The sequence below is a fragment of the Aethalodelphis obliquidens genome, unplaced genomic scaffold, assembly GCF_003676395.1.
Source record: "Aethalodelphis obliquidens isolate GAN/ISIS:26980383/991018 unplaced genomic scaffold, ASM367639v1 scaffold7, whole genome shotgun sequence".
NCBI classification, from domain to species: Eukaryota; Metazoa; Chordata; class Mammalia; order Artiodactyla; family Delphinidae; genus Aethalodelphis; species Aethalodelphis obliquidens.
In genome coordinates this window covers 3,594,757-3,606,941 of record NW_020837951.1, presented here as the reverse complement: position 1 = coordinate 3,606,941, position 12,185 = coordinate 3,594,757, and the positions used below count along the sequence as shown (strand labels likewise).

Below are 12,185 nucleotides of genomic sequence, written 5' to 3'. Positions count from 1 at the left end.
ATTACACAGAGCTAGGAAATGGACACTTTTTTACCCCCCAAAAAATAATAAGTTATGAGTTCATATAGATATCTCCCAATGAAAATGTAAGATTATAAGCTTTTACTTCTCTGCGCAGCATGTGGGATCTTAGTACCCCGACCAGGGATTGAACCCACACCCCTTGCATTGGAAGTGCAGAGTCTTAACCACTGGACCGCCAGGAAAGTCCCTCTCTGATCTTACTCATTTCTTTTTCCACCTATGCTGAAAATCTTACACCACTAGCATAATTACTTTTTCTCCTATAACATACATATATTTTCAAAATAGAAAATATTATAATAGATCATATAAATTATCAAATATACAAATTTAAATAACAAGTGATAAATTATATAAAGTAATCTTTGATAAAATAATATGACCATCAAAGATCATTTAAGATTGTGTTGCACTTGCTTTCTCCTTAGGATAAATGCTGCTATGAACACACAGTCACGCCTCCAAGTCACTTGAAGTAACTGTTTTCTCTGTGGCTAGAACATCTACTGATATAGTTAGGTTCCCTACAACTTAAAATGGACATTTCTCTGCCTGAAAACAAATTTTAAATGTTCATTTTGAGCACCTTGTAAACAGCAGACCCTGATAATTATTGTGCTATGAACCTCTCAGACATCGTTCCCTGAGCAAAGGTATCAGTGGGGAAGTTAAGAGAGGTAAAGACACGTGTCCAGATCCCACAGCTATCGAGTGGCAGTGTCAGGGTTGGACCTGTGTCTGTCTGATTTACAACGTCTGCAAATGTTAACACAGGTGCATTTGCCCTTACAGAATGTGCTCCAGCCCAGAAAAACATTTTTAAAAAGTATTTGTGCCATTAAATCAATTTCGTTAGTTTTCTACTTTGTCAGTTATACCAATTCAGAACTTTTGATACGTCCAACCTAGACTCTTTGGAAGGTCATAGATGCTCCGAGCATACAGTGATAACCATGGAGTCTTTCTGAAGGAAAATATGCTTCCCCACAAATACGTGCATCAAGTTTCAGGGCCATCCAGGCTCCCATGGCCTGTCCTTAAACTTCCTAACAGGTCCATGGACCAGGATTCAAAACTCCCAGTTCAGACATTTGGATTAAGTTTTCTCCACCAAATTACCATAATATGTAACAACCACACTGCTCCAAGTTTTGTCTGATTTTCCCAGTTTTCTTTTGTGAGAACCAAGGAGTCAGAAGATTGCCTGAGAGAGGAAAAAGCTACAGCCGAGGCCATGCACAGCAAATCCCACACAATCCACAGCAGGGGGACCGAGGTGGCCCAGGCACACAGGCCAGCCCCTCTTCCAGGTTAGAGTCCCAGGGCTCTTGGGAGATCTGTCAAAGAAAAACCAGACTACACTCCAATAAAAATGATTACACACACACACACACACACACACACACACACACACACACACACACACAGCTGGACACTTGTTAAAGCAGTAAGAAGACTTTTTTTTTTGGCCACGCTGCATGGCTTGTGGGATCTTAGTTCCCCAAACAGGGATGGAACCCAGGCCCCCTGCAGTGGAAGCGTGGAGTCTTAACTACTGGACCGCCAGGTAATTCCCCAAAACAGATTTTATTCAGGATTATTGCAATAGGGAAAGAGAGACTTCCATATAGATCTGAGCTCAAGTCCAAATACAGCCTGGGCAAGTGGGGTTTCCTAGCCAAACAAGGGTGAGAGAGAGTCTGTGGATGGAAACTTACTAAGAGGAAACACCAGGGCTTCCCTGGTGGCGCAGTGGTTGAGAGTCCACCTGCCGATGTAGGGGACACGGGTTCGTGCCCCGGTCCGGGAGGATCCCACATGCCGCGGAGCGGCTGGGCCCATGAGCCATGGCCGCTAAGCCTGCGTGTCCAGAGCCTGTGCTCCGCAACGGGAGAGGCCACAGCAGTGAGAGGCCCGCGTACCGCCAAAAAAAAAAAAGAGGAAACACCAGGGGAGAGGGGGCTTCCGGAGAGACTGACCTAACAGGATTCTTGCTGAAGACAGACCAGGGCGGTCAGTGATCATCGGTGTGGGGGACGGCAGAGGATGGGGACCCCAATCAGAGATCAAGGCGGGGCAGATATGGAGGGTGGGGCATTCCGGTTAAAGCAATTTAGCGAGAGTCTTGCTAAAACTGGACGATGCAGAGTTGAAGAAGAGGTCGGGGAGCCTGAGTAGTTTGGTCAAGGAGAGGCTCTTTGTCAGGCCTCAGCCAGTGGCCAAAGCTCTCTCGGCTGAGAGGAATGCCCCTGAGGTTGGTCTCTAACACAGGGTCAAGCAATGAACACAGTGGACAGACCCAGCCAGGAAGCCGGGGCGGATTTTTTTACTGGACAGACAGTGTTAGATTCTCCCAGGCACTTCTGGGCATGCTCGTCCTGTATCTATCGATCACCTACTCTGTGCAGGACCACGTGAGGCCCTCGCTATTAAATGAAGAGGCAGCCACCCCCTATTAGTGAAACTGCAGGCCCCCTTCCCTCTCCTGCCCCCTTCCTTTCCTCCTCGGCTACTATAAATAACACTGCACGGAACGTCCTGGAATGTTCCCCTCCCCCCTATTTAGAATTAATTACCTCCCTTAGAACAGATTCTTAGAACTGCAGGAGCAGGGCAAAGGTGTGAGTTGCAAGTGCCTTTCCTTGTCACTGGCAGCACCCCTCAACACCTTTGCACCCCGGCCCCACACTCGCCAGCCCAGCCTGCATGGCCTCTTCTTCCCAGTGTCCTGACTCCCTCCCACCTGCAGCCGCCCACCCCTCCCCACCTTTCTCCAGCCTCTCTCCATTCACTCTGCGTCACAAAAAATCTGGGCACAGGAAATGGTAGGCGGACAGGCAGACAGACAGATGGACAGCTGTGTATCTGTAGGTTCCCTGTGGCCAGAAAGCCCGGCCCTTCCTTTTCCCCGGGAAGCCCTCAAGGCTGGGCTGGATCTCTTGTCCTGCCCTCCCAGGACTGCGCTGCTGACAGCGAGAAGCCCCCATACTTGGAGGGCGGGACCACCTCATGATGCTCAGGTCCCCACCCCACCTCAAACCGCACAGCCAGCCGCTGCCCAGTAGCCCGTGGCCCTTTCTATCCCAGAAATCACGCACCCAGTCGCCTATCAGCGCCCACTGCTGAGCTGCAGGCACGGCAGGGGGACGCAGCATGCCCATTTCCCCAGGAGCGAAAGCAAGCCCTGGTCGAGGCGCCAGAATGCAGCGCACTTAGCACCCAGCCAAGCCCCAGCCCTCCCCACACCCCCTGCACCCGTGCCATCTGCCTCTGTTCCCAGGTAGGCAGTAACCTGCACAGGTGCACTGTGGGGACCAGGTCACAGGGCAGCAGCCGACCCTGGGAAAGATGGACTGTCCCCACGTGTGTGTGTGTGTGTGTGTTTGCGTATATATGCGTGTTTGCACGTGACCTTGGCCCAGCCCGACCCCGGCTGGAAACAGCAGGTGCCTCCTGACCCCAGCTACACCACCTGGAGTTCGGCCAGCATGGAGGAAAAGGTAACGGTAGGAGGCGGGGGAAAGGGTCCCCCCTCAGGCAGCTCTGGGCTGGCTCCAGGCCCATAAATACCGCAGGCCCAGAGCGAGGGCCACAGAGAGGCAGCCATACACCATGGGGCGCTGGGAGCCGGTGGTCTTGGGCCTCGCCTGCTGGCTGGCTGTAGCGAGTGCGGCGAAGGTAGGCGAGAGCCCAGCAGAGGGGTCGGGCCAGGGGACGGGGTCCCTCTCTCCTCTGCTGAGCCAGACATGGAAACTGGGGACAGGGCCCAGCCGAGGGAAGACAGGCAGAGTCACTGGCAGAAAGAGCCAGACTGAGAAAGAGAACCCGACATCAGCCTTTCCCGGGCACTTACTCTTCATGTCGTGTTTTGCCCTTCACAGGATGACTCAGGCTGCCACATAAAATACTGGGTGCCCAATTCAACTTGAATTTCACATAAACCACGAGTCATTTTTGGTGTATGTTCCACCCAATATTTAGGACATACACTAAAAAAAATCATTATTTATCTGAAATTCAAGTGTAACTGGGCAGCCTGAACTTTTATTTGCTGAGTCGGCAACCTGACCCACAACACCCCTCTGGCTCCTTCCCCCCTCTAGAGATGTCAACGTTGTCCCTCTTTTCCGGAAGGGGAGACAGGGGCCCAGAGCAGACAAGGGGTTTGCCCAACATCACACAGCCACAGGGGCTGAGCAGGAGCCTGGAACCTGGGCTAGTCCAACCCTGGAGTCTGGCTTGAAGTGTAACCTCCATCTCCCGGTCCCCCACCCGCCTGCTTGCTACAGCTCCCCTCCCCAGTGAGAGTCAGGAGGCCCAGCCAACCCTCCTGGGGCGGCCATACCGTCTGAGCTCCCTCACTGCCCTCCTGCAGCTTGAGGGACACAGGGCGGGGAAACACTTCCAGGGCGGAGCGAACAGCCACTCGCAGAGCGCACCATGCGGGTCCCACCACCCTTCAGGCTGCTCTCTCAGGCCCTGCTCTTTCCACCCTCTGCCGTCCCGAGGTTCGAACCCCTGCTGCCTCGTTCTGGGCGCCGTCTGCCCCCGAGAGAAGGTCGCTCTCCTTCAGGGGGAGCTCTTTTCTAGGTGCTGAGGGGGCCCTGGTTCCCTCCGTGTTGCTCCAGAGCCAGCGACGCCCCTCCCCACCGGCCTCGACGGATGGCCAGGGTCCCCATGCCCTGCCCCTCCCCGGGGCCCTCAGGCTGATCTCAGTCACACAGAGCCACTTCTGAGCTGCTCCCCGCCAGGCGCTGACCTGGCCCGTGCCCTTTCCCAGCAGCCAGGGAGGCTGATCAGGAAAAATGCCTCGAGGCCGGGGGTGTGTGAGGCTCCTCCGGGACAGGAAGCGGGGAGAGAGACAGACAGGGGCCAGCCTGGGCTTGCCGCCTGGGCCCAACCCCCAGGCACCTGGCAGGTGTTGCTTCCAGCCCCTTTCTCTCCAGTTCCAGCCCGCCTGACCCCCACCCAGCAAGGCAGGGGGCCCCTCTCAGCATAGACTTCAGAGGGCCTGGGACGTGGGGCTGCCCTGCCCCTGCCCACCTGGAACCGAGCGCAGGTGAGAGCCAGGAAGCATGGACCTGTGCTCACCCTGGGCCACGGGGTGAAGCGCTGGGAGGGGAGAAGGGCCGGCCCTGAGTTCAGACAGTTTCCCAGCGGTGACTTCAAACAGGAAAGCCTCAGTGTTCCCTCCAGGAACAATGGGTAGATGAGTACCAGCCCCCGGGATGCTGGTGAGGACTGGACGCATTGGTCCTTGGGGGGCCGGCTCCGCACAAGGGCTGGATATGCAGCAGCGGTGCCGGCGGCCTTGGGGGGCAGGGTTCTTTCCCGGCTTGGAGCACAGGGGCTGTGAGGACTTGAGGGGACACCGTTGGGGGAGATGAGCGGAGGAGAAAGACGGGCCCACCGCTCAGGGAGCGCACGGCTGGGCGTGAAACATTCAGTGTCCGCGGTGCACCTGTCACTGCTGGCAGCTGGACAAGCAAACGGGCCACGAGGGAGATACTGTCGTCACCCATCTTACAGGAGGGGAAACTGAGGCTCAAGGGTATAGGCGGCCACAGCAAGAATCCAAACCTCCACCCCACCTGTCCCGGCCTTCTTGGAAGGCTTTCCTGAGGACACACTGCTTGAACCAGGCTCCTCTGAGATTCAGGGAGCAGGACACCCAGGGGGCGAGTGGGGAGTGAGCACCCTCCTCAAGCAATGGGCGCAGGTGGCAGGGGCCTCGGTCTCAGGTGCAGATGGGCCCCTCCTTGAAGCTGTCTCTGGGGAGCCTCTGGGCACCCGGGGCCTGCGGGTGGGCTCCCTGCCCCCAGGGGCTGACCAGCCCAAGCCCCCCTGATCTCCCGCCTCCCATCCCAGCTGGGTGCCGTGTACACGGAGGGCGGCTTCGTGGAAGGAGTCAACAAGAAGCTGGGCCTCTTTGGCAACTATGTCGACATCTTCAAGGGCATCCCCTATGCCGCCGCCCCCAAGCCCCTGGAGAACCCACAGCGACACCCCGGCTGGCAAGGTGGCAGTGGGTGAGGGTGGGGCAGGCCCTGTGGCTGGTGGGCCCATCCTCACCCCAACCCCTCCGGCCGTCCCCAGGAACCCTGAAGGCCAAGGGCTTCAAGAAGCGATGCCTGCAGGCCACCATCACCCAGGACAGCACCTACGGGGAAGAGGACTGCCTCTACCTCAACATCTGGGTCCCCCAGGGCAGGAAGGAAGGTCTGCTCTCCCCACACACCCTCCAGCTCCCCTCGCCCTGCAGGAAGCCCCCAAGTAGCCAGAGGCCCGGTCCCTGCCCCTGGGTTGTGTCTGGGGGCTTCAGAGCTGAACTTCCCTGACATCAGCACAGAGCGGGGAGGGGGCTCATCTGGGGTCCCCGGGCCTGCTCCCCCGCCCTCAGTCTCCCGGAACCTGCCCGTCATGGTCTGGATCTACGGAGGTGGCTTCCTCGTGGGGTCCAGCCAAGGGGCCAACTTCCTCAGCAACTACCTGTACGACGGGGAGGAGATCGCCACTCGGGGCAACGTCATCGTGGTCAGTTTCAACTACCGCGTCGGCCCCCTGGGTTTCCTCAGCACCGGAGACTCCAACCTGCCAGGTCTGCCGGGCATCGGGCACACTGGGTGTGGGAGTGAGCGTGCCCAGCCCCCAAGCTCTGAGCCCAGCGGGGACGCCCCTCGGCAACCCTTGTTCTGAAACAACTCCCGACGTCCCCCTAGAAAGGCCCAGAATCCTATCTGCAGAGTGAGGGAGCTGGAGCTGGACCGTGAGACACAGCTGTAGCCAAAGAGAAGAGGTTGCCAGCCAGACCCAGAGAGCGCCGCGGGGAGGGGCAGGGAGGCAAGTGAAAGAGACAGGGGCTGGGACACCGAGGCAGTGACTCGGGACACGGAAGCCCCAGGACAGACGAGAGGGAGTGTGGCCCAGCGGGAGACAGCTGAGCGGCCCTGGCCCTCCGCGCCCCTTCCCGAGCCTGGGACCCGCTCCCACAGCTCCCAGCCCGCCAGCCTCCTGGGGACGCTGCAGGACGTAACATCCTGGGGCTCCAGAGGGTCTCCGCACAGTCAGGGACGTGCTCATCCCACCCACACGGACAGCGCACCTTGTGTGGGCCAGGCCCCTAGCACCCCGGTCTGGGCCGAGGGTCCCCGCTGAAGGCCCTTGCCCTGTCCCCAGGTAACTATGGCCTTCGGGACCAGCACATGGCCATCGCTTGGGTGAAGAGGAACATTGCAGCCTTTGGGGGAGACCCTGACAACATCACCATCTTTGGGGAATCAGCCGGAGGGGCCAGCGTCTCTCTGCAGGTCTGGGGACCCCTAAGGTGTGGGAGGGGGTGATGCAGATAGGGAGTAGGGGGGCTGGAGCTGACGTGTGGGGTGTCCTTGGCCGAGCCCTGGAGACGGGGGTCGGGGGTGGGCGAGGTTGGTGACAGGACCTCTGTGTATTGCAGACCCTCTCTCCCTACAACAAGGGCCTCATCAAGAGAGCCATCAGCCAGAGTGGTGTGGCACTGTGCCCCTGGGCCATCCAGAAGAACCCCCTCTTCTGGGCCAAAAAGGTAAAAGGAGGAGCTGTGGGGGGGGAGGAGCCTTCCTCCTTTCCACTCTCTGTCCTGGACCCCGTGTTCTCTGCCCTGAGCACCGCCTCTCCCCAACCCCCAGATCGCAGAGAAGGTGGGCTGTCCCTTGAACGATACTGGCAGGATGGCCAGGTGTCTGAAGGTCACTGACCCCCGTGCCCTGACATTGGCCTATAAGCTGCCCCTGGCCGGCATGGAGTGTGAGTAGGGGCTGCTGGGCGGGGGACACGGGGGCTCCACATTGGGCGCCAGGTCTGATCCTGGCTCTGTCGCCAGCTCGCTGGCGTCCCCAGGCAGCCTGCTGCCACCACTGCCCTTGCAGGCCTCAGTGGCCTCGGCCGTAAGGGGAGGAGGGGCCGTTCTTTCCTCTTGTCTTCGGTGGGTCACGACCCCTTCGAGAAGCTGAAGAATGTTTGGTCTCCATTCCCCCAACAACGCACACATGTGCAGTCATCTGTACACAAGTTTTGACAGACTCGTGGACCCCAGACCAAGAGCCTCTGTACTAGACGAACATTCATTCTTTCCTCCACTCATTCGTTCAACAACATTTCCTGAACACCCGCTGTAGCATTTGGCCCTTCCAGCTCTGCTACTCTGTACCCCAGGAAGGTCAGGGGGACCCCAGCAGCAAAATCCTATGAGTGTCAGTCTCATCAGCCCAGTAGGGGAGAATTCTCTCTTGCTCCTTCTTCTAAGGCAAAGCATGATGGGACCCCATCGTTTGTATTTTACCTAATGTGAATTAAACCATAAGTGCTAGGCAAAAGGAAACCAAAGCAAACAACATGGCCCCAAATGCAAACCAACTTCATGTCTGAGGGTTCCGCATCTGGGGAGTCAACCAACTGAAGATGGAAAACGTTAAAAAAAAAAATTCCAGGAAGTTCCCAAAAGCAAAACTTGAGTTTGCCTCTCGCTGGCAACTATTCACATAACGTGTGCATGGCATTTACAACTATTTACATAGCATTTACATTGTATTAAGTATTATAAGTAATCTAGAAATGATTTAAAGTATGCAGGTAAACGTGGGTAGGTTATATGCAAACACTGCACCATTTTATATAAGAGACTTGAGCACCTGGATTTTGGTGTCCTGGTAGCAATACCCATGGATTTGCAGAAATGCGACTCTATTTCCTTTTGAGCTGAACTGGAGGGAAAACGGGCCAGGCCTAATGAAGGCAGGACAACCCTCTGCCCTAAGCCAGCCATATGGTCCTTTCCGGGCCAGTTCAGGGGTCTCGCGCCATTTCCGGCTAACACACTGGAACCCAGCGCGGAGAGGGGGCACTCTTTCTCCATCGGTCCCCTCCATGATTTCGAGGTCTTCCTCCCCCCTGATTTAGGCCCAGCAAGAAAAGAGGGACAGGCAAGGGACATCAGCTGCAGCGAGAGGACAGTCTTGGTCCCTGGACCAGTGGTTCTCAACCTGGGCGATTTTGTGCCCGGGGAACACGTGGCAGTCTGGAGACACTTTTGGTGGTCGCAGCTGGGGAGAGGGTGTTACCTGGTGTCCCGTGGGCCAAGGCCAGGAAGGCTGCTGAACACCCTGCACTGTGCAGGACGGCCCCTACGACAGAACGATCGGGCCCGAATGTCAGTCGCGAGGAGCCCTGGTCTCCATCAAAGGAGGCAGATCTCCACCGCGGCCTCAGGATGGAGTCAGCTCCTGTCCCGGAGGTTGAGGGGCAGGGCAGGTGGGTACCGGAAGGTGTGAAAACCTGCTGCTCTCCCCCGCTCCCCCCCAGACCCCCTGGTAAACTACCTGGGCTTCCTCCCTGTCGTCGACGGAGACTTCCTCCCCAGTGACCCCATCAACCTGTATGCCAACGCTGCGGACATTGACTACATAGCAGGCACCAACGACATGGACGCCCACGTCTTCGCCAGCGTGGAGATGCCGGCCATCAACAAGGACAAACGGGCCATCACAGAGTAAGGGGGGTGGTGGCACAGGGACGGTGCCCCGGGGCAGCTGGGGGAGGCATCGACAGAATGAGGAAGGGAGCACCGTGGCAGGGATGGGGGGGGGTCGCCCGTGGCCTTCTGTGGTATAGGGGTGCAGATACCCTCCTGTGGGCATGGGGTGGAGGATCCAGTGTCAGCCTGGACTCTGCAGGGAGGACTTCTACAAGCTGGTCAGCGGGTTCACCATCACCAAGGGGCCCAGGGGTGCCAACACCACCTTTGACTTCTACACCAAGCCCTGGGCCCGAGACTCGTCCCAGGAGAACAAGAAGAAGACCGTGGTGCACTTGGAGACCGACATCCTCTTCCTGATGCCCACGGAGATCGCCGTGGCCCAGCACAAGACCAACGCCAAGTGAGGAGGGGGGCGCGGGGCTGGCCCACCTGGGATCACGCACCTTGCCAGCGAGGTCTGGCAGGTGGGTGGCTCCCAGGTGTCCGAGAGGGCTGGGAAAGGCATGCTCAGTCCCCGCCTGTGCCTGCACCATCTACCAGGCCTGACGGGGCTTGAGAGGACCCCTCTTCCCCTCCCAGCCTTGAGGGCTTAACAAAACCCTCCTGTGAGCCTCTGCCCAGTGCAGCCCTGCACGCTCTCCCACACCCCATAGCTCTCCCCATCGGAAAGTCCTTGAGTCTGCCTTCCATCCCTCATGCTGTGTAGAAGGAGGGCAACACTGGGTGATGTTCTCTGCTGTGGGTTTCGAATTTGCCAACTTTCAAAATAAGCCTGTGGCCACATCAAAAACCTCCACATAATAATAGCCGGTGAAAATAAAAAACAAGTTAGGAATGCTTAAAAAGCAGAAAGATAAAATTATACCTAGAAGTCTGGGATGAAAGCTTTGCAATAAATTTAGCTCTGAGGTTCCTATCAGTCAAAGCAAAAAGGGAAACATCTGAGGGCATATATTACCTTGTCCAATCAAATCAAGAATACAAATTCACTTGCAGAGAAAAAGAATCTGTTTTTTTTTTTTTTGCTGTGCCGTGCAGCACGCGGGATCTTAGTTCCCTGACCAGGGACTGAACCCGTGCTCCCTGCAGTGGAAGCGTGGAGTCTTAACCACTGGACCGCCACGGAAGTCACAAAAACAATCTTTCTTGATACTGAATTATGAAAGGAAGGCGCCTCCCTATGTTCGGTGGAGGCGAAGAATAAATACAATTGAAATTGTAGAACCCATGAGGTCATGAATTTGGCCACAGCTTTCCTTCCCCCAGGTGTAATGATCCAGATCCTTCCTGAGCCTTTTTTAAAAAAATACTTTATATGTATTTATCTATTTATTTATTTTGTCCATACCACGTGGCTTGCGGGATCTTAGTCCCCCGACCAGGGATTGAACCCGAGCCCTCGGCAGTGAAAGCGCCGCGTCGTAAGCACTGCACCACCAGGGAATTCCCCTTCCGAGTCTTGTGGGAATTCCCCAGACCCTTCCCTGCTCTCCCCATGGCCTTCCCCTGGGGCCCCATCTCCGGGGCGGGCGGCCCCAGGTGAACACCCTGCCAACGTGGGTGGTCTCCACTGCCCTCCTCAGGAGCGCCAAGACCTACAGCTACCTATTCTCCCAACCGTCTCGGATGCCCACCTACCCCCGCTGGGTGGGGGCTGATCATGCAGACGACCTCCAGTACGTCTTCGGGAAGCCCTTTGCCACCCCGCTGGGCTACCGGCCCCAAGACAGGACCGTCTCCAAGGCCATGATCGCCTACTGGACCAACTTTGCCAGAACTGGGTAAGGCAGCGGTGAGGGTGGCCTCCTGCCACCTTGCCCTGCAGGGCTGGGGTCCAGTCCCTGTTCCCTCACTTACACTTAACCTCCCTGAGCCTCGGTACCCCCGTCTGTGTAAGGCTCAGAGCTCCTGGCTGGGCCTCAGGATGCGCACGTGCCCAGCCAGTGCCCAGGAGACAGGGAAGTGCTTACGGGGCAAAGGATGGAGAACTGCCCAGGAGAGCCGGGGCAGAGCCGGGCCAGGGACCTGGGTCTCCAGCCTGCCGTGAGCCCCTGGGCCCCAGCCAGCTACCCAGCCTTTTTTTCTCACTCTGCAGGGACCCTAACATGGGCCACTCGCCTGTGCCCACGCACTGGGATCCCTACACCCTGGAAAGTGGCAACTACCTGGAAATCAACAAGAAGATGGATGGCAGCTCCATGAAGCAGCACCTAAGGGCCGATTACCTGCAGTACTGGACCGTGACCTACAAGGCACTGCCCACGGTGACCAGCGAGGGGGCCACCCCCGCACCCACCGCGGGCCACTCTGAGGCCACCACCGCGGGCGACTCTGAGGCCACCCCCGCGCCCACCGCGGGCCACTCTGAGGCCACCACCGCGGGCGACTCTGAGGCCACCCCCGCGCCCACCGTGGGCGACTCTGAGGCCACCCCCGCGCCCACCGCGGGCGACTCTGAGGTGGCTCAGATGCCCATAGTCATTGGCTTCTAATGTCCTTGGCCTCCAGAGGCCACAGGGTGTGACCCCATGGCCCACCTTCCCTCCCAAGCTCTTCCTAAATAAAGCTTCATCCCTCTCTGTCTGGCATCTCTTTTTGCTCCCAAGACCCAGCTGGAGGAAGGGGGGCCCTCAGCTCTCATGACAGCACC

At 57.4% G+C, this 12,185-nt stretch overlaps 1 protein-coding gene across 1 annotated transcript; it reads left to right on the top strand.

The window, feature by feature from the left end:
* Positions 1 to 2,611: 2,611 nt before the first annotated feature.
* On the top strand, positions 2,612 to 12,074 carry CEL (carboxyl ester lipase). The gene is made up of 11 exons (XM_027104428.1): positions 2,612 to 3,702; positions 5,893 to 6,043; positions 6,121 to 6,243; positions 6,425 to 6,622; positions 7,201 to 7,331; positions 7,478 to 7,585; positions 7,689 to 7,806; positions 9,361 to 9,547; positions 9,732 to 9,935; positions 11,119 to 11,316; positions 11,631 to 12,074. Exons 1-11 carry the CDS (start codon positions 3,637 to 3,639, stop codon positions 12,025 to 12,027), a joined length of 1,881 nt encoding a protein of 626 aa, XP_026960229.1. The 5' UTR covers positions 2,612 to 3,636; the 3' UTR covers positions 12,028 to 12,074.
* Positions 12,075 to 12,185: the final 111 nt, after the last annotated feature.